Here is a 22,818-nt window from a genome sequence, read left to right as displayed (position 1 = left end):
AGACTCAGATGAATATTTTCTTAAGGGTCACAAACAAATCTATCCGAGATATTTATCACGTCTTCATCTTAGGTGAGCATGACAGAGTTGACTTTAATTAATAGTAACAAAGATTTTATTAAAAGGAGCAGCTGTCAGTCTGTCCCAAATCACCCAACATCTGTCATTTATTCCACCCTTACTGCCCTTTTCACCTCCTACCTTGCATTTACAAGCATTGTTAAACTACATGAGTCTCATTATAAATTCAACCAGCCAGAAGGAGAATTTCCTCTCGCTTACATGGAATCAACTATTGTGCTCAAAAGAAGGGGAGAGTTCTGCATTTTCTAAGGTGAAAATATTTTACTGAGTAAACTCTGTGGAGGTAGAATAAAGTCTAACATGAACCGAGAATCAGATCTGTCTTTCTCCTCTCTAATCAATAATCAAAATGAAAGAAATTAAACATAATCCTAATATACAAAGAGCACTGAGACTATAGAAGAAAAAAAACCTATTTTTAAAAACCAACAGGTTATCAAGGGAGCATTGAGTAACCATTTTCTTACCACTGGGAGTTTCATTCTCACCATTTTAACCCAAAATGGAAAGAGGAAGAAAAGAAACACCAAGGAGGCCCAAAATTTCAGAGCCACCAAGATAATTCATTAATTTTCAGTACCAGACCGTCAGCCACTGGATATTGAAAAACGTCTTACGTGAGTTATGGTACAACTCTTTTTTTTTTTTTTTTAGGAATTAAGTGAGAACGTAATTAATTCATTTGTCAAGTTCTGCAAATCGTCTAAAGACCATAAACATTGTGTTTCATGACATGTAGTGGGGTCCGGCGCCCTAACCTTAGAGAATGGCATATCAACAAGGAAGTGGCTTTTAATACTTCCCACAAAACATTTTTGAGTCAAAGTTTCATTCAGTGTCCAGCTTAACTTTGGATAATGACATTAGAAATACTGTTGTATATTTTACCATTTAAAAAAAAAAGCACCTTAAGTGTACCTGCTGTGGATTTGCGCTGAACTTGAGCCACTTGTGTTGGAATTCATCACAAGTTTATGAGAAAATCCACAAAGGAAAATGGGTGTGCCTTAATTACAGAGATTATTTCCTCCCAGAAGGCTTTGGTCCAGGTCCCTTCGGGTGCCATTATCCTTTCAAGTTTGCTTATCCATCAGATCTGGTCTTTATAAATTCAGCTTTTTGTAACATTGTCCATTTTGAATTCTTCTTTTCAGGTCAATCAATCGCGCGCCAAGACTGCGACTCCGATTTGTTTGCAGTTTGGTAGCGGCCTGAATGTACGAGACGGGACGCAGTGCTGCAGTTACACTTCTTAATGTGAGACCGGGCTGAAGTGCAGGGAGCCTCTTTCACAAAAACAGCTCCATAACACTAAAAATCCCTCGACACAAAGCTCATATTGATCCTCTGATCTCACCCTTCAACAAGAAAGGAAAGCGAGCAAGTTGAACTCCTTCCGTAAGTTTTTTTTCTTTTTTTACAGAGCAGAAATTCACTCGTTTATCATTTTTGTTTACTTTTTTCTTGGGGGTGAGGAAGGAGATGGGGGGGGGGGTTTAAAACCGTAATTGCTGCAAAATCCAAAGGCCTCAAAGAGATTTCCACTGAGCCCAGCTGTGGAATCGGAGGCAGGTTCTTCAGATAAGAACTGGTGCAAAACTCTGTTGTGTGTTCGTTTGCACGACAACCCGTCCCCTGCTGTAATTATCTTCCATTTCTTTTCCCTTTTTTGCGTGATTATCTTGTTTTTCCTCCTTTTCCTGCTTTCTGCCTTTTCCCACCCCAGTCCTCGTCCCCCGGAGGAGCTGGCAGATCCCATCAGCATTCGCTGGCTGGGAATCCGCTGCCCTTTGGTTTAAATAGCATAACCCTCCACGTCCCATATTGCGTACACAAACAGGAAGTTAAGGCCTCACTTCTGAGGGAGGATGTTATGAAAGTGTTTATTCTCTACTAACTTACTGCATGTCGTGTATGCACTGCCTCAGAGACAATGTGGCTTTGAGAATTATTTTTAACTTTTATTTTCTGTTATATATCTCTACTGCTTGATTTATTTATTTATTTTTATTCAATTTGGGGAGCGGGGTTTATACTCATTCCCATGTTGAAGAAAATCTCTGTGCACTGGGTTTGCCTTTGTGAGAAAATCACAATTTAAACGGTCCCAGTGGGGTTTTTTTCAGTATTTCCTCTTGCTAGGAATGCTTGGACTGGGCCATTTTTCTGTGCCTTTGGAAATAAGTCCGTTTCCACACTTGTCTCAGCTCCTGATAATTCTCCAAATTCTGAAATAAAGCTCGCAAGAACGATTGAGGGACTTACAGCGTGGCCGGGGTGGCTGGAAAAAAAAAAGAGAGAAAAGGTTGTTTTCGTTTCAGAGCTGCAAAGTACACACGACCTCGGTAGTTGGCAAATCCTCTGGAACATTTTTTAGCTCATAGTTTTTGTTTTCAGCTTGGTGTGAAACAACAAATAACGCAGTCACAGCTGGCACAGATATTGTTGTCATTGTTAAAATGCATAATAGCGCCGAAATCCTGGAGAGATGGAGGCAATGAACTGGGGTTACTGTGTTCAAAAGATAGCCAGGCTATTTTTCTTTATGAATCCTTAATGTTAACCCATCAGTGGCCTGTGAGAACCCCGACTCTGAACTCCTGAACCAGGAGGTGAAAGAGAAAGAAAGTCACTCAAAGCAGTTCAGTAAAGAAGTCGGTTTTATTACAGAGTAAAAAAGAAAAGGGAAATTATTGTAAGATTTTTCCCTGTTCCTTTATAGCCTACGTTTTCAATGCCAGAAAACTAGCAAATCTAAGAAATATCTCTAAAAATTCTTCAAGTAAATCATCCCCCCAAAAGTATGCTGATAGTCAATTCAGTTCACTTCACATTATGACTCTAATTCACAAAACAAGTCGTCTTAAAGTACTTTACAGAAAGATTTTAATGAAATCTGATCACTCGAGTGATTGAAAGTTAAGTACCAACATTCCAGATTCATCCTGGTTATCAAACAATGCAGTCTAGTGCAGTTCATATTTTTACTTATTCCATGGTTAAATAATTTTTAAAATAATTCTACATAAAATGAAGAAAATGATGGACAACCCTGACCATCCTCTTGATGAAACAGAGCATCTTCAGTCTGATGTTTCTTCAGATTCGCTGCGATACAGACTGCTACAGGAGATTTTTTCTGTAGCCAGAAAACATTATCACACACAACAACTCTTAATGTGTGTTACGACAACTTTTAACTTCCCCTTGGGATCAATAAAGTATTTCTAATAAATTGAAAGGTTTCCCATCTAAGGAAATCCAGCAGATTGCGTCGACTCCTTTCAGTAAAAGCTCATTAAAAGCTTTGAGAGAGATGTTGTTAAACCCTGTGTGTAGTAGTATAAAATATTAGCAGTTTTCATTTTTCAAAGATAACTTTAAAATGTGACGATTGTATGCATGTGCATTCTATGGCATTTCACTAAATGCATCGGGAACTGAACAATTCTTAAAACCGCAAAGGTTAGAGCCCACGCCGGTTTCTGGTGGAGTAAAAATTTTATTGTGCTGCTTTTATCTGCAGAAACAATGAATTAGTTCCACATTTTGCTGTAAGTGCAGGTGGTTGTTAATGTCAACAACACATATGCTGTCTCTTCATATTCTGTTAGCTTTTTACTGCTATTTTGTAACCTTGTGAATTTTTTAATTTTGTAGGATCCAACCTGTTCCATAGCCAGACCCAAATTAGTAAAAAAAAATTAATCAGTGTACACTGAATGTAAGTTTTATTTAAACTTAAATTGGTTTCCCAAAATATTACTATAAATTAGGCATGAAACGATATTTTTCACTTCCGCTACCCGATACGGATATCTGTGGTTTATTATCGGCCGATACAGAGCTGATACAAAAGAAACTGTTCTGAATTGACTTAAACGTTTAGTTTGTTTTCAATACTGGTACCAATACAGATACTAATATTGGATCGGTGCATCTCTACTTTAAATACTCATGTATTTCAGCACATTAATATTAAAGCAGCAAAATTTTAATTTGTATTTGTTGGGGCATCTTGTGAATCAAATTCTATTTTCTTTTTTTTTTTTTGGCATTTGGTTAGTTAATGCCAAAAAAAAAGTCAGAGTTTTGACGGAACCTGACTTAATGTCGTGTTTTGATTGTTGATTCTATGTTGCATTGTGTTTCTGTGTTTGATTTGATGTGAAGCACTTTGAAATGCCTTGCTGCTGAAAATGTGCTATACAAATAAAATTTGATTGGTTGTCTGAAAATTTCCCTAACGCCAACTTTGAGATCCAAAATGGCCGCTCCTCACATCAACAATAGAAGGCTGAAATGGAGACATGTCTATGTTGCGAGATACACTAGTAGTGGTGCGTCTAAAATCAATGTCACATGTAGCGCCTGCAACTCTAAACTGAACAAATTAAAAGTGGTTTTTGCAGGTGGAAAGTGTAGCTTTAAACAACGTTTGTAAGATGTACAAACAATGACTGCATGGGCATCAGCATGTTAGAATTGTGACGTCTTTGACTATGCTAACTGGGATGCTGCTATCATGGATGTGATGTCATTCCCAGCTCAGAGTTCCAACTTCGGAGGTAAAAGGAACGCAGCATAGTTGACTTCCAGAAGCTGCTCCTCTGGCTGCTGCAGTCCTTTCAGACCAAAACAGGAAATGTTACAATGTTTGACGCATGCTAGCAAAGACAACGGACACAATATTGCAGCTAAAAGTGTACATGGTTTTATCACCAGTTAATAAAGTGTTACAGAGGATAATGTTTTCTTTGTAAGATCCCTCACTGAAAGAAAATCAGTTTTCCATGAATTCAGGCCGAGCGCAAAGATGCGCGGGCAGATTCCATGAGCTTTAATGTATTCATGAAGAGGGCTATTTATTGGACAAAGTATTCACGAAACGTCACAAAGGCTGTGCCCCCTCCGCCACCCCCCCACCACGAGTGGGTGAAAAAGCTTCAAAGTTTCCTAGGACCTCCAAATGGATGTTTGGCTGGACCACAGAGGACACGGAGAACACAAGCTAAGTGCTTTAGCAGCGGGTGACGCTAACGTAGGAAGACAGGCTCAGTGTGGCGTGAAGCAGAAGAGTGCTGTGTGAGGTGACTTATGGGACAATGGGGCCGCTTTCTGCAAATAAAACATGAGGCTTATCCAGAGCCTCTGAACTATACAGTCTCAGCTTCTGTCAGGTGTTTTTGGGTGGAAAGAGAGGGAGGGAGGGGCAGGGTGGGAGGTCGGATTTAGAGGCCCTGAAAGAAAAATGAATCGGTCGAATATCAGTGTTCTGCTCTGCTCTAAATATTGGAAGAACGCACTAAAGCCTAAGAATTTTATTCATCTTTTGATACATTTACCACCACTATAATTTCTCCACTTCTCCAAGTAAAACCAAAAAAAAAGAGAAGAAAAAATCAACGGAGCTACAGTTTATTTGGGGTGAAATCAATGGGTCATGCAGACCCAAATCTCAGATTTCTGTCATTTTAAACACTATTTATTTTTTTTTTTTACATTTGTTTTCAGAAGGGCATTTTTTTGTCCAATTTAAAGACATTATTATGGATTAAAAAATGATGTATATGAGGATGCATTCACCTGTCTATCTTGCATGCTTTATCTGAACAGATCACCAAATTAAGAACTAAGTGGACTCAGAAGTAAAGTCCAAACACCCCAAAATGTAACTTCCAATTCTCTGCATAACGGAAATTAATTGGATTTAAGTTTAGGGAAAATTGTGCCTCCTTTTTAACTTGAAATGTTTATTTTTCACAGTAAATCGTAACAGCGAGTTCATCTTCTGGTCATACCAATGGGTGTGATCACAAGTCAGACTTAATGGGCTGATAACATCTGAATAGAGGAAAATGTGGGTGAATTTAAGATGCATTAAACAGAGTTTAATGTTTTCAAAGTTATTAGCATCCAGCAGCATCCCAGTTGTCAGTTATGCAGAGCCTCTTTGGCAGCACACTGGGGAAAGAGGCCGATGAGTTAATCTCCAAACAACTTGAAGTGTTCTGTAAAATTCATCCGACGAGATGTATGAATAAGAAATATTTTACGGCTCTGTCTTTGGCCGTGAAAATGCCTCTGACATCTCTGAGCATAAAAGGTTTGGAGCTCCGGTGAGTTATTTCTTTGCTCTCTGCTCTCTTGTAGCTGATTGCGTCTCGCTTTCTCAAGCGGACATCTCTTGTAAGGGGTTTCTAGGCAAGAAGCAGGGAGTCCCACAGCACTAATGACACACTCTTGCTTGTTTTTATTAAGTAAAATAATAACAGAGAGGTGATCAGGTGAAGAGTCCTGTCTCCAAACTCGAGGTGCATCAAAAGTCTGGGCATTAGAAACGTTGCGTTGAAGCCGAACAACGAATACATTAACAAACGGTCACTCACTCATTGGCACAGTCAATATTTCATAGGCGGAGAGTGTTGGTGAAATGGTAAGCAGAGCGTAAAATGATGTTCTTCTTCTGCATCTTTAAGAGTCAACTGCTGACAGAAAGCAGATCTCCGCTTGGCTCTCAAACCCCGGATCTGTTCTTAACTCTAATCTAACGTCAAACAAGCTCTTCCTATATGCTGTCGACTGAGCGGGAAACCAAAAGTGGTGTCCGCTTAGCCTTCTTAGAACCATACACCAGATGTTTTAGAGAAAAAAAGCATGTAGATATGAAAGACTTTTGTGGTGTTTTTTTTATATATATTATTTTAATGGAAATTGTCAAATATGTACTTGTAAGTTTCAGAAGTTTGACAAAATTATGAGGAATTGACTGAACATGAACATGTTTAATCTTTGCACTTGAAAAATGGACTAAGAAGACGACTAGACGGACATTTAAGGAAAGGCTGGAGCTACTACCAGAAATATGTCTCGTAAAGTGTCCCTCTTTGTCTCCATATATGTACGTACATGGCTGAGTCTCTCAAACATGTGAAACGCACAAGACCGTGGCTATTTTTAGACCCAAAATCGAAGGAGAAATATAGCGGGAACACGTCCGTCCACTTCTCCCCCTCCTCCTCCTCTTCCTCCTCCTCCTCCAGTCCTGATTGTGTTCCTATACAAAGTCAGGAAACCGTCTGGCCTCTGAGAGCTGCGTTGTTGTGAGGAAACCCGCTGCATGCTGGGCTCGCGTCCAGGGCCGAGCCTTAACTCGCGGCCCCGGCCAGCTTTACTCCACTCACACAGCCTCTGACATCGACATGGTGCAAACAGTCAAAACACTCACAATGTAATTTATTTTTATCGTTATTGTGACACTTTCTATCTCATGCCTATCGGCAACCGTTTATCCAAATAGGTTGATGCGAAACGAGGCCTGTTCTTTGAAACAGCACACACTAAATAAATGACTACCTATTTTATAGCCTTTGGACCGGGACTGTGTTACTGGAAATTTGTGCTTGAGTGTGAGACACGTTGAGTTTTACTGTCTAACTGACTTTAAATGCTGAATCTTCTTAAATTTTGAAATAATTTGGTGTGTTTTCCTTTTAATGATATCACAGGAAAGAAGCTAAAAGTGTGCCTGGTAAAATATAATGAATATTTTCCGGGGTGTAATCTCTAGTCTTTTTTTTTTATTATTATTTTATTTCATTAATTATAAAATATAGTGTGAGAGAAATGTTGCCAAGCAAATTGTCCAGACCACATATTAACTACATTTTTCTGTATTGAAATAGATGCATCCAGTAAAACATAGTAGACATACTTCCTCTTCATTCCAATTTAATAATGACGGTTTTGATTACATTTCAAAATCATCATCATTCACCTGCCTTGTTGCTGAAAGGTGCTCTGCAATCATTCAAAATTAATCCTATCCAGTATTTAATGTTAAACATTAAAATTGTTCAAATGTTAACCAAGCATGTCAATTTATAAATGTGACATTTAATAAAGGTTAGATTCTGACATTAGCTGCTTTCCTTTCGTAGCAGATCCTACTTATCTACCTTGACTAGAACTGAATTGACGATGTTGGATCATTCACCAGACGTCTGCATGTCTGATATAGTTATATGGTTTGAATTATGAGTGAACATATTAATTTACAAGTGCTTAAGAGCTGTCATGAGTCTGTGCTTGAGCTCATGTCCAGGTTTAACTAGCTGGAGTTAAGTCAAACAGGACAGCAAGCTGAACTCCTTCACCCTGCAGCAGCTTTCATCAATAAGCAGCACATAGCTGTGGTTGTCAGGGGAAACCGCTCCGATGCTACGTTTTCAGAACAGATTTTAAGAGTTTGTTAATCATTTCATTGGCATTTTGTTGTTTGGTCACAAAACTGTGCTTATTTGTTGATTTATTTCAACACGGAGGATCAAACAGGTGTGTCTGTTGTGATGAATAAAATGTGTTTGCACTCTGTCTTTCATAACCTAGTGAATTTGGGAGAAATCATTCTGAGTCAGCAGGTTTTAAAAGTTTTTTGATTTTGTAAGCCGAATAATTTATTTGTATTTAAATGAATCAATTTGAGTGGAAGGATTTATAAATTTGTCAGAATGTAATTATTTGTTTTCGAGTCAGTACATTTTTAATTAGATTTTTACTCATTAATTTAAGCGTCTGTTGCTTTTTACATAATTCACACAATCCATGCAAGTAAAATGTATGCAGATTCCCACACCTATATTTATTTAATCTTGTAACCTTATTTAGCAATTTGGTCAGCAAACATTAATAAATAAATTGCAATCTAAAAATGAAATGTAGAGTTTCGAATCAAATCTTATCTAGAAGGAGAAGAAGCAAAACAGCCTTTAGCTGGTCAAACAAGTCATCACAAGAATAGGATAGATTTTTTTAATTCTTCTTATTTTATTATTATTACTACATTTTCTATTTAAATGTGCAAGAAATAATATTTTTCTTTGTTAAACATAAGGTTGCCCATAGCATAAGAATATGGTGCTTAGGTCACCCAGGCCAGCAGGGGGCAGCCAAGACTCCATGCATTCTCTCACAATACGACTCAGTAAATGTTTTCCTGCTGTTGCTTGTTATCAAGTTAATAAAAGAAATGATGCAACTTTAAACTGGATCCATAGTTTTTTTTTTTATTTTAAACTTAAATAACATTTAAATTATTTTAAGATGTAAAAGAATTTACATGTATACAGTTTTTTATAAGTTGAGGCACAATTTTATAGTACTTTAATTTAATAATATTATTTCTGTTTGAGTCGCACACGCAGTAACTACAAACAAGTCTTCACAAGAGATTGTTTTTTTAACAACCAGCATTGTCAATCCTCCCCAGATCTATTGAGTCAGTATTGAATTAGTTCACTTTGGAGCTTATTGCAAGAGCTAATGAGAATGAGAAATGCATTCAAATTTATTCACAACTTTTAGATAATGGCATTATGTGTAAGTGGGCCCCAACGTCAAACCCTGATGAGGGCCCCGTTTGACTTTGGGCCGGCCCTGCTGTTGCGTATACCGACGGAGGGGGCGGCTGCTCCCGCAACAGCTGAGGCGGATCTGGAGCTTGATTACAGCACACAGCAGACTCCAAGATAATTGATGACCTAATTGAAAAGCGGGAGGAGAGAGAGAGAAAGAGAGAGAGAGAGAGAGAAATGAGAAAAGTTTACTTGTTCTCTGTCTGAACAGTTCCCTCCCCTCCTTCCCCCCAACACAGCTGAGGGCATTGATGTAAACGCAAGTCGCTTTCAGTTTTTTACGCGCACTTCTTTCCCCCCTCATCTCTCACCCTCACACACGGAGCACCTAATCCACCTTCGCACCTTTAGTTTTTTTTTTTTCTTTTTAAGAGCGCGGTCTGTGTTTTCTTTTTCTTTTCCGAAGCATTTCTTTTTGAAAAAATCTCTTCTCTTTAATGAATGATTCCGTGTACTCCCGAACCGAACTCGGATAGCTCGTCCGCGCGACCTCACCTCGGCACATCATCTCCGCTGAAGTTCAGACGCCACCGGGACTTTTCACCGCAGCTTCAGACGCACTTCTTACAGGGGGGGAAATATCACTCGACCTGATCTTTCTGCCTAGCCACAGCCGAAGCGACCTTCAACATGAGTCTGAAAGCTGACTCGGAGCCGAATAACAACGTTTCTATCGAGGAGGAGGTGAGTCTGACTCAAGTTTTTAGTTCTGCCTCGTAAGTTTTTCGGTTCTACCTGGTCATATTCTAGCTGCCGGCCGCAAAATTCAGCCTCCTTCTAAAGCTTCAGAGTTTTAGCTCCTCACTGCGGTGATGAAGCGGACAAGAGAGGAGAGAAAAAAAAAGAGCCAAATTAAAGGGAAGTGACAGATTCCTGAGGTTTATAGAGTACTGTGTCAGAATATTGTTTTCAATCTTATAATAATCATTTATGAAAATCTTGACTTGGTGTGTTTAACCTTCATAGCGCTTGTAATTTTGAAACCTTTTCTTTCAAAAAAAAAAAATAAAATACTGTGAATATTTCTTCTTCAGGTTTTGGTGAACAAATTAAATTCCTAAATTAGTTCTGTTTTGCAGAACAAATTTTTTTTCTTTACTTCCAGTATTTAAGTTTTTGTATTTTAGTTTCTCTATTATACTATTACAGTACTTTTCAAATTACATACTTTATATGTAATTTAAAGTTAAATATATATTTAAGCTTTTTTGTTTTTAGAATCAAATCTGTATTTAATACTCCTATAAATTTAAGTATTCAAAAATATGTCTAAGGCTTTAAAAATATATATCTATCTTTTATTAAAAATAAACCCTGACCTTTGAGTCTTCAGACATTTTTTATTATTATTTCCTAGTGGGTGTATTTATTAAATGACAGAAATCCTGTAGTTCTTGAATGATTAAATGATGATTCTGGTGAGGAGCCTTTTAAAGCTGCCACTCTTCTGCTCTCTGTGTGGCCAGCTTTATTTCCTCTTTAATGGCTCCTCATGGAGACGCTCTGAAGGAAGCAGCAGGCCTTATGCTGGTCCCCCTTTTGTTCCCATTATCCTATGACAATGCCTTGTTTGGCCACTTGACTTTTCTCTTTTCTTACTCCTAATTTGCCTTGAAATCCCCCCCGCACCCCCCTTTCTTCGTATTTGGAAACAAATGGATTTGACTAAATGTTAGTGGGAAGGGAACAGACATTAAATGCTGCTGTAAAATCCCCCACCCCCTCAGAATATCTTGGGGTTTTAAATCATTTTTAGATTTTATTCCAACTATTCAGTTTCAGATTTGGAGCTGAATTCAGACATCTGTACTGTGTTTGATCCTTTCTGAGCAGGTGTTAATCCGCTGTATACATTGACATGCAAAAAAAGAGAGAAAAAAAAAGGGCTGAGACTTGCTGCTGTGCAGCACCTGAAAAATGTCGGGAGAGCCGACTGGGCCGGGGCCGCTGGTCAGAGGAAGGAAATGGTGTCATGCTGCGTGCTGTTGTCCAACGCTGTTCCTCTGGCTGCTCCATTGTACTTCAGGCCTCCCCGCCGACCGACAACTAATGGGCCTCCCTGTTTATACGCCGGAATAAAGACACTGAATGTCCAGTCAAGGGGTGTCCGTTGTTTCCTTCAGGCAGGATCAAAGATTCCCTTGGTTTTTTTTGGTTTGGTTTTTTTTTTTTAGATGGCTGCCTTCCGTTCAGTTTAGATTGCTGGAGAAACACAATTTCAGGTTTTAAAATTTGTCAGTGAAAAGTAATTTAGATCATTTTCAAATCTGCCAAATTAAGCTAATATGTTCTGACGGTGTCCTATGGCTTGGTGACAGCCGAGGGGCTTTTGGCTATGAAGGCTTTTTATTGATGAACAAAAGAGATGTCAAGATTTGTCTTTCCCAATAATATTTCTATTTTACCTTCCACGTCTTTGGGTAATTTAAGAAATGCTTTAATGTGTTCTCAAGGATTTCTAGGCTTTAATGGCTCCATATGCCTTTTTATACTTCCAGCTGATGCAGACTGATCCTTTCTATGCCATTTTCAAAAGCCTTTCTTCTTCATTTATGAAGCATTATGTATACAAATTCCATTTTTGTCTTTATTGTTTTGTCAAATCTGCCCATTTATCAGAAACTCTTGCAGCTTCTGCACTGAGTGCAAAGAGCTGGAACAACACCACAAAACTCTAAATGGGATCCTCAATTGATTAAATGGAACTGAATGAAATTTGAAATTGAACTGTGAGGATCGATGGCTTGGAACTTGAGGGGGATTTTTATTTTACGTCTTCAAAATGGTTCAGAAAAGCCGAAGGAGAAATTTCAGTGTGAGGAATGTAGATGGAAAAGGATTGTATTATCAGTACTGTTTTTGTTAAATTCTGAAAATTACACATTTGCTCAAAAGACGAACTGCATGCACCTGTTTTTGTGATGTCAGAGGATGACTAGATCTTTTTTTTTTTTTTTTTTTTCCCCTGTTTGCAGGTACGAACTCTGTTTGTCAGCGGCCTACCAGTTGACATTAAACCACGGGAACTTTACCTTCTTTTCAGACCTTTTAAGGCAAGTTACAGTGCACATATTTCCATGGATGGTCTACTTATTTTTTTTTTTTTATTATTATTTTTTTAACTCAAGCTTTTCAGTGTGTAAATGGAATAAAGTTGATTTGTCATCCTATTTAAAAAGGGAAAAAAAAAAAAGGAAAAACATTAAGAGTAGCTGCTGTTTGCCTGCTGCTGGAGCAGAGTCATGGAAAGTGGTTGTGAAGGGATTATCTGTGCTGAGAGGCAGACTTTTAGTATTTAGGAAGCATTTGTCATCTGAATTGCAGGTAAATTTCTTTTTAAGCCACTCTTCCTTTCACCGTAACGCACAAACCATCCAGCGCTCTGCCCCCGGAGGAAGATCTCTGTCTAGCTATAGTCCCTCCATTAATGGAAGACCACATATTTGCATATATAAAAATGAGGCCACATCATTGTTAATCTATTAGTTGTCTCTTTTTTTTCTCCCCTGTCCTGTTCCATAAACACCCCCCACTCCTCCCACCGTTGTCCTAACGAAGCAAACTGGAAGTGGTGTCCCTCGCACATGGATGGTCCTGTGGAATGTGTAAATGAGTAGCTCTCCCGATTGGCCAAGCTGCTCTCTGTGACCCAGCTCTCACACAAGCAGGGAAATTTAGATATACACTCCAAACATTTGCACATTGTGAAACCACTGTAGTTTTTTTTTTTTTTTTTTTTTTCAGTTGGTTGTAGCGTTTCTTTTTTGTTTATCTTTTATTTCAACACAAGGCAAACGCAGCTCGGCGTTAGCAAGTTGCTTCAATCATGGCCGGGAGAGACAAAAAAAGCTTGACAGCTTTTCAAGATGGTGTTTTTCTTGTTTATTGGAGGCCATTTTAGTTTTGGATTCTTGCCACAGATTGCAATGGAGGGTTTGGTTGCAAATCTGAATCAGGAGTGAACCATACTTTGTATGATCTTTGCCTTGTCAGCTACTCCTGCTGTTTTTAAAATCGTAGACTAAAGTATTGAGTATATCCTAGATTCCTTTTTGCCAAGCTATGCTAATTGTTATCGTTTTAGTAGTTTTGGCGCTTGATCACTACAGATGTGAAGTGCAATTTTATTAATTTTCTTTTTGATGGATCTGATGGCGTCCAGGCAGATTTGGTCTTCGTGTAGTGAAACGTTTTATGCCTCACCTCCTTCATGTGACTTCATGGTGGATAATTGGCTCTTTTTTTTTTTTTTTTTTTTTCCCCTGCAGGGTTATGAAGGGTCACTGATTAAGTTAACATCAAAACAGGTGAGGTGGTCTCAATCAGTCCTCTGGTTGACTTCCAGGCTGATTTATTCTTAATGGCTTTACAACTGACTTATTACTTTGTTGCTAGATTTTAAAATGCGTGTTTGTGGCGAGACGTTGCGTAACGGGGCACTTCTTCTGTCTTCCAGCCTGTCGGGTTTGTAACTTTCGACAGTCGCTCTGGAGCCGAAGCTGCAAAAAACGCTCTGAATGTAAGTTTTCATTAACCGATTTCATGTCTTTAAGAGTTTCACAGTTTCCCGTCCTCCTGTTTTTCCATCTTCTACATGTGTTGTGCTAACCTTTTTTATTTTTGTTTAAACCCACAAATGATTGGGACTTGATTGTGAGCTACATCATCTCTCCCTCTGAAATCTCTCAAAGCCAACCCGTTTTGTCTCTTACAATTCAATGGCAGGGCCATTTTTGGAAAGAGGCCAGAATCCTGTAGCCTTACGGTAGTTTACTTTGACCTTGATACACATCCTTCTTAGTCTGATAATAGCTTTCCTCAGTTTTGCATATCACTGCTTTACTGTAATACCCGTCTCATAGCCACATGTGTAGTTATTTGGACACATCTTTGGTAGTGTAACCTCTAATTTTGTTTGTCACTCGATAGCCCACATTGGCAGTATCTAACACTTCTCTCTCATAGCTTACCATTCGTTATGAGCATCACCTCTTAGACACACCAGCAGAGGCACACATACACACACAACACATACACCAAAATACTACTCACCTGCATGTGGGCACAATGCTTAGGGCACAAAACACAAAAGCAGGGTTAGACCACCTAAAGGAAATTCCACTCTGTCTCGCTGTCGGCCCCTTCTCCTCGTCTCCTTCTCCTTCTGGCTCGTGCAGAGGCTGCGCTCATCCGCCAGCCGCCTCTGCTCTCGATTTGTCGTCACGAGGAAAAGGAGACGCAAGCGTGTCGAAATGCCAGAAGTGTATCCTTCAGATGGTGTTTTGACATCCTGTGTCAGAGGCTTGAAAGATGCACCCTGAGCATTGAAACGCCGCTTTCAGGAAGGGGGGGTCCTGGCGAGACTGCTTAAACTAAGCCCCCCATGAACTCAGCTCGCCTCCCTTACGATCATATGTCCTCCTCCTCCCTCCTTCGTCTCTCCTCTCAGGGTATCCGTTTTGATCCCGAAAGTCCCCAGACCCTGCGCTTAGAGTTTGCTAAAGCCAACACGAAGATGGCAAAGAGTAAGCTGATGGCCACACCGAACCCCACAAATATCCACCCCGCTCTAGGAGCACACTTCATTGCACGGGACCCATGTAAGTTGTACGGCTTCACTACTCTAGGCCCTCATCCACACTCACCTTGGCAGTGTCAGTGCTCAGTGGCCCTTGTTGTCCTCTTTTTAAGACCTACAGATGTTATGGGATTAACGTCCATGTTTTGGGAGGGGTACAACGGGGTTTCTAACAAATTAAAGGACTAACTCACCTTCACGTGCATGTGTCATCTCGATTCTTCAGCCAGTTCCTTTTTGCTTCTGTACAGTGGGTGAAATTCCACTTGTAGGTTTTAGTCAGCAGTGACGCCTCTGCTCTCTTTGCCCGAACATCTGTTTGATTCATTAGTTTGAGACCAGTGGTGGTTGACAAGTGAGGAGCTTCATTAAAGCCAGATCCTGCCTGGATAAATTTACCGTTGTGGTGTGGCAGATTGCCTTAAGTGAGGGTTTGGGGGAGTCAAGTGGGGAAACTGAAGCTGGCTTATAAAAACAATAAATCTGATACTTTACACAACAGTTTTGGTACATTTAAAAAAATGTACTACCAAGTTTGTTTAAAAAGAGTTTTATGTTTTTAGTGCACCAAAGAATAACCACTATTATGTAAATGACATAAAATGGTTAATTTACCTTAAAGCTGCAGTATGATGTAACTTTTTTTTTTTTTTAACACATTTGAAACTGTCACTATTTTGTGACTCATGAGGCAGATAATCTGTGGGGAAAAAAAATCAAGCTCTTCTGCTTTCTGCTGGTGCTAACTAGAAACATCCAAACCAAGCCAGGAGGAGGTCTTGGCACTGTTAATCATGCTTGTGTACACATTGCACATCATCAATCCTGATAGTCTGTCATTAATGCTAAAGCTAGTTAGCGTGGCCACCGATGACGGAAGATGAGTGGTTTTCCTGGAATGGTAAGTTTCTCTGCCATCGTCACAGTTAGAAGCACGTACACGTGTGTGATTGACGGCGCCAAGACCCTCTGCCTGGCTCCGATTGGTTGTTTTTGATCGGCAGCTGTGGCTTTCTTCAGGGGACGGTAGTAGCACTGGGAGGAGATGGGAGCTTTTATTTCCCCTATAGATTCAGTCTCATGCTACCACAACAAAGTTTTAACAGATATGTGAATGTATGCATTTCTCCAAAAGTTTCATATTCCTGCAGCTTTAAGACTGCATTTTCAGCAGCACAAACTGACAGTGGCATTTCAGTACCAGTGACCAGCCCTGTAGCGAATGTCAGACTTACTATGTTATACTTCGATGGTGTACTTGGTCATCAGCATCCACTGATTTTTAACAGATTCAAGCATTCATAGGTTGAGCAAATGCAGCAGCACAGTCAGCTTGTCTACTACCGTCCTGTACTTCCCCAGATGATCTGACAGGGGCAGCACTGATCCCAGCATCTCCGGATGCCTGGACTCCATACCCGCTCTACACCACGGAGCTGACTCCAGGCCTCCCACACGCAGCCTTCACCTACCCGGCAGCTGCTGCTGCCGCTGCAGCGCTCCACGCCCAGGTGAGGGAGCAACCGGTGTGTTCCTCTTTTTCTTAAACTAACCTTCTGCAAAATACAGTGGTGGTTGTATAGCTGACGTTGAGGTAAAAATTTTAATGCAATTGGCACTAAATTGTCTATAATCCAAATAGGCTTTGCAAGTTTTTGCCCAGTGTAGATATGAGCCAGAAAGCTTTATGGAAGGTCAAATGATGGGTGATGCTCACTGGTCACTTTATTAGACATCTACCTAGTGCCAGGTTGGGCTGCCTTTTTCAGATTAAATGTTTGAAGCACTTCCTTTAAAATTTTGGTCTATAGATTTGTCAGCTGGAAATCCACCGTCATTACATTATATACCAAATGTTTTATAATCGATGTGACTGTGAAGCACAGTGAACTTTTTATGTTATGGTTTTGTAAGTGGCCGTCAGAAGACGGGTACGCATTGGACAAAAAGGTATTTGCAGTAATACTTGGGTAGGCGGTGCCATTTAAGCAGTTTTCAGTTGGAGCCAATTGTACAATCTTAATGTTGGGATTTGACTATTGACCAGTTTGAGTCTGAATTGTTGGAGTCTCCTGTTATTGGCTAACCAACAGATTAAGTTAAATATATTGGTTGTAATAAGTCTTTGTTTGAGTTGCTGTCTATTTTGACATCAAGGCATTTGTAAAACTGCCAGACCATCCTGACACCCTGAGATGGTTCTGTGTTGGACCACCAGCAGATCAGCTCTTCCTTCAATGCTCAGAGCAGCTCTTTTTGATTGGTTTTAACTTCAGCAAGTAATCTTCACCACAGCTCAGTGTGTAAAAGCATTAAGTCTCTGCTGTGTTGTGCGACAAGAAATTAAATGGTGTATCTGATAAAGTGGGTGATGTGCAGAAATGTTTCCTCCAATGCAGTTGAATTTGAATTCCTTCTTGCTTTTATTTTTTGAATCTGGAGCACTCTGAACATACAACTTATTTTCCTTTAGCAGAGCTCTGCACATACCCACCTTATCAGCTGAGGAGTTAAAAAAAAAATGACATGCTTCCTGATCTGAAAGTGCAGTTTTCTTGGAATACAAAGCAAAATATTTGTACCTAAAAGCGTAGTTGTACCTTTAATCTTAAGTGGCACTTCATCTGTTTTAACACACCAGCATCTAGGATCTTATTCTTGCAGTAAAAGAAGCTCATTACATGTGTGAAAACGGCTACATGGCATTATGTCATCCTGACATACAGCAGCTACCAATAAAGGAACGGCCAGGACTTTTAACAATAGCAATGGAAAATATTTCTCATGTCGGGTCGTTCAAAGTTCACTGCCAGCTAGCTTCCTCTAGGGTAGTGCTGCTCTGCAGAGTAGGGAGTCAAAACCCGTTTCGCCTGACTCGAGGCAGAGGAATGTCGGGTATTTGACTCGGGAGAAATCGTCAGACTTGTTGATCTTTTCTGAAGGTGCCAACTTACTGTCCACCTTCTGGTTGGAGCAGAAGCTGACTGGGTAGCTGCACTTCTAATTGGATTCTGATGAAAGATCCTTAAAGTGCCCTGGTCTCGCTCCTCCACTAACTCCTTCCCATAATACTGTTGCTCTCTAAACGGCTTCTGAAGGTGTTATTAAATCTGCCGGCCTGTTCAGTGGTAGTGAAGGAGGAAAATGAGTCGAGGGCACACGCTATTGATGGGTTTATTGGACCGTAAATATGTCCGACACACAGAGGTTCAGTTCTCCACGTTTCCATGCTGGTAATTGCTTGGACGATTGTCCTCGTTAAGCAGCTACACATTCCCATGGCTTCAGTGAGCTGGGCTTAAAGGGGCAGTCCTCTGTTTTTGTGTCTATTCAAAGGCTTATTTTTTTAAATTTATTTATTTTTTAAGCATTTCTGCAGAAGTTGGAACTAAAGCTTGGTTTTGGTCTGGTGTACATGACTTTGTCTGTGTTTCTTTAGATGCGCTGGTACCCTACTCCCTCTGAGACTTCCCAGCCTGGATGGAAGTCCCGGCAGTTTTGTTAGATATTTAGTGAGTAATCTCTTTGGGTTTTTTTTATTATTATTATTATTTTTAGGAATTTTCTTTACAGAGCAGTCCCCTGAATTCTGTGCTAACCAGATGTAAACAAACAAAAATAATTGGAAATGCAATATTCAACTGACCCTATGAGTTTTCCAATAACTTACTGGTGCTTCAGAATAAATAGCGATGAATTTAATTTAAAGTACTTAAATCTAAATTGAGTTGTGTTGCATACATTTACTATGTAGATGTCTCAAGCATTTTTTTTTTATTGGTGCTTGCAATGAAAACCCACAATTCAGTCTCAATTTTCAATACTACAGAAGACCTTTAACACTTTTCATACAGACCTCGGCCTACTATAGTACTGTGTACAGTACATAATCACAGTATATTGCCTGGGCTTGCATTTTGAATTACAATGCACTGTGGCATAGAAGCATTGGAGTCTAGGATGCTTTAAATCAGCCTCCAGCTTGTCTCATTGTTGCCTCTGGTGTCAACTCCCCATGTAAGAATACTCCATCGATTCTCCTTCAGGGTTTAGTTTTGGGTGGGCTAACATAGACAAGTGCCATGGCCTGCTTCAAAATGAAGCAATCTTCATAAAACTGCAGATGGAAACAAAGTATTTTCCTGTCATATGGCTCCAATAACTTTGGACTTGATAAAAACCCAGCAGAGCAGTGATGGATGACATTACTGCTCTGTCCAAATCGACTGGAAACGTCACATTTGGATTCTCTGCTCTTTAGATTTGAACACCATGTTTGCATACATCACCCTTGTGGATCACCCTTCCGTCATTGTCAATAGTTGGCATTACAGTGTTGGCCAAAACATGCATCTTAACATTTATTTTTAAAAACAATTGTGCTATACAGTTGTCTGAGAAACTGAATTTTGAGTTTTTATTTGGCTGGAAGCCATACTTAAAGTTGAACTAAATGCTTCAAATATCACCAATCTGTTTGCTGAATTGAATTAAACTCTTCAATATTTGAAGTATGCCTGTATTTCCTAAAACAGGACTGCTTTGCTGCTACTAACTAAACGTTACTCTTTTAAACAGTAAAGTAGTAATTGGTGTGGATTTGGAGCACAAGAGTATTTGCAGCAGTATGAAGGAAACTGGATATAGAAAGAGTAATTTTAGCTACTGTGGGAGAATATAATGGACTCTGGTTTGAACTTTTTTTTTTTTCCCTTTGTCAGATGCTTTCTTTAGATAGTACTACTTTGATCAATGGTGCACAACATTTAAGGAGAACTGTTTTCCTTTTAATCATTTTGAAAGTACTTCAGTGAATAACCCACTGTCATGAATGTTTGGAGCAAATATTAAACACTTCCAGATCATGGAAAAGTGGAATGTCTGGATTTTATTCATTGTTTTCGTACCAAAAAGTGTAATGTGTTTTGTTTTTTTTTGTTTTTTGTTTTTTTTAATGGTTGGAAAATCCAGAAGGACATATTATTGGCTGTTTTGGCTTCTAGACTCCAAGGTCTTTTGCTCCAACTTTTAGACCATCCCCCAATCATTTTAAAAATAATCGGGTCACAAATTGTTAAATCTTTTTAGCTTTAGGTGCTAGGGGAGCTCCAATTTACACTCTTTTAAAATACCAGACCTGCTGATTCTTGACCTGTGAAACAACTGTAACTGCATATAAATATATATGAAAAGTTTAGATGTGGCGGATGGGCCTATTGGTTAGTCCCCTCTCACAACAGGCAAAAGGAGACGGTAGCTGATTTTTTTTTCTTTTTTTTTTTTGTTTGTTTTTTGTCCCTAGACTTTTGTGGCAGCATGAGATCTGCAGATGGGTTTCTCATAAAAATATTGGCTAATCACACAAAGTTGAGGAAAGTGGGGGGGATTTGATTGGTGCATCCCTATTAAGTATAAAAGTGTTGAAACTAAAAATAAAATAGAGCTGGTCAGGGTTTTTTTTTTTAAAAATGCAGTAACCCTTATGTGTAACTAAAAGTCAATTTCATGATTTGTGGATTTGAAGTTAGAAAAGCCCCCAAAATGGACATTGTTTACTGAACTGATCTAATTAATTGAACTGTTGAGACTAGCAACCCTGCAATACATTTCCTACCTTTTCTTATGTGGTTGTTTTTTTTTTTATCCCTTTCAGATATTTTGGAGCCTTTTTTATTGTCCAAACTCTTGACCACATCCAAATTTTGTTATCCAATCTATTAAGAATCATCAAGCTATCAAAATATTTTTTCTCCTGTAAATGTCAGACTGCATCAAATATACCCCACCAAACTTGGTTCACAACTTAAGACTGCGATATTAATAAACTGGCTTCAGTTTTGATGTGTAACTATTTTTTTTCCTAATTCATCTTTGATTTGAGGTTTTTTTTTTTTTGTTTTTTTTCTCAGTTCACTAACTTTTGTTTCCCCTGTGCTTTTCAGGCCTCTGGGAACCACACCTTTCTCCACCTGAAGTGAGGTTTGCCATGCTCTTCGTTTAATTTAATCCCATTTATTTAATGGACAAATGTGCATTATTATAAACAGTATTTATATCTCCTTCCAGTTGTCTTTGGGGGGAGTTGGAGTTAAAACAATCTTGCTGTCGACAATCTGAACTTATCCTTGGCAACTACTGCGGTACCGTTAGCACTTCAGAATAACCTAGAACTCATGCAAACCCAGTCAGACTCCATGGATCCTACCTGCTGAGGAAAACTGAAGTTACTGTTAAGCTAGTCCTTCCATGGGTTGCCGCTGCTCCTGGGAGGTTTAGAGGCGTTAAATCATTGCATGTTAGTCTTTTTGGCATGAATTTAAAGTGCAGACCTGTGTATCCTAATTTTCTTAGTGTTTGTGTTGCCATTTGGCCTAGACAGCAAAACATTTTTGCTTTTCTTCCTGTAGATCCTTGGTCTCTTACCTCTGTGTAAGCTGGGCTGTTGTGTAAATGGCTTATCTCGCATGGACCCTGTGAATGCATCCCTTCATTTGAACAATCCTTTATCAGTGTGTGTCATTATTTGAGCAAAGGAAAGTGCAAATTTTTTTTTGTACTTTTTTGCGTAATGTATATTTATGCATTTTTGTGCAACTAAATAATGAACCTATATAAGTTGGATGTTTAGTCGTCTCTTGTGTTTGGTGTTAATTTTTGATCCTATATCCTGTTGAAGTAGTTAAAAAGTGCAATTTGTTTAAAGGGGATGTTGGAATTGGCTTGTGCCATTCTGCTAAAATGAGATTGTTTTATGGCAATCTGTCAGAATGTGAAACTGGACTAAAAATGTAAAGGGTTGCTTTTTTTGGAAGAGGGAGAGTTTTGGGGGGAGGGGGCATTTTGAAATGTTTAGCAGGATTAGACTGAAGGAATTTAGTTTGTGGTTTAGACAATGTTTGTCCTTGTATCTGCTGTGCATAAGATGTAAAAAAACAAAAAAAAAAACTCCCATCTTATGAATAAAAGAAGTGAATGCATTCTTCTGTTTGGCATCTGTCATTTCTTTGCTGCACGTTGCTGACCAATCAAAGCTGAAACAGTCGGTCTACGGCAACTTCAATAAAAAAAACCTGAAAGTGTCCAGCCATCAGATGTTTGCGTGAATTATTGATGCAAACTTTTCATTTGTAATGCATCACTGCATTAGCGTCTCTTTGCATCATTTGCGGCGCTGACCTCCACACTCTGCCCTCTCCAGTTCTGGGAAGATGCTCTGCTCAACCAACCATGCTGCATCCTCCAGGGACTCAACTGTACTGTCTAACCAGCTGCCTCATCCAAACTGTGCTGGTGGTTAAACCAAACATGGCTAAATTTTAATGTGTACACATTTTAGTGTACAATTTAGCGTCTGGAATATCAAAGCTGGTTTTAACTGGTCGGATCAACCAGCGCATTAAAGCTTTTGGCAAGAGGCATACAATCAGTGTTTTCCAGAAAACGAAACGATGCGCACATGGCGCAACCTTTTAATGCTGTGGGGTGTAAAATTGAAGTGAAGAGAGGATACAGATTTTCTAAATGAGTTCAAAAATCATCTTGGTAAAATGGTCTTAAAACCCCAATGGCTACCTTCCTAGAAGCAAATGGTCTCTGAAGATTTTTGCCCTTTGCTGAAAAATAGGTCATTTAACTTCACTTTCACACAGAATATTTGAATTGACAGAAAATCGATATGAAGTGGGTGGAGGGGAGTGGGTACGAGAGATTAGATAGACTGAAGTCTGCTTCACCCAAGGACAA

General features: G+C 39.3%; 1 protein-coding gene across 6 annotated transcripts; it reads left to right on the top strand.

Annotated features, from left to right (window-relative positions):
- The first annotated feature begins 9,619 nt into the window (after positions 1–9,619).
- LOC122822895 (RNA-binding protein, mRNA-processing factor 2a) lies at positions 9,620–22,052 on the top strand. 6 transcript variants are annotated; one of them, XM_044101987.1, is made up of 9 exons: positions 9,620–10,181; positions 12,473–12,550; positions 13,766–13,804; positions 13,954–14,016; positions 14,947–15,097; positions 16,438–16,601; positions 18,515–18,587; positions 21,018–21,054; positions 21,142–22,052. In XM_044101987.1, exons 1-7 carry the CDS (start codon positions 10,128–10,130, stop codon positions 18,578–18,580), a joined length of 615 nt encoding a protein of 204 aa, XP_043957922.1. In that variant the 5' UTR covers positions 9,620–10,127; the 3' UTR covers positions 18,581–18,587; positions 21,018–21,054; positions 21,142–22,052. The 6 variants fall into 6 exon arrangements, with proteins under 6 accessions (XP_043957922.1, XP_043957939.1, XP_043957949.1 ...); XM_044102004.1 differs by having other exon boundaries at positions 9,642–10,181; positions 16,438–16,586; positions 21,018–21,049; XM_044102014.1 differs by having other exon boundaries at positions 9,642–10,181; positions 16,438–16,586.
- The last annotated feature ends 766 nt before the right edge of the window (positions 22,053–22,818 follow it).

Source organism: Gambusia affinis, linkage group LG02 (genome assembly GCF_019740435.1).
Source record: "Gambusia affinis linkage group LG02, SWU_Gaff_1.0, whole genome shotgun sequence".
Lineage (NCBI taxonomy): Eukaryota > Metazoa > Chordata > Actinopteri > Cyprinodontiformes > Poeciliidae > Gambusia > Gambusia affinis.
This window is presented reverse-complemented; position numbering and strand designations above follow the sequence as displayed.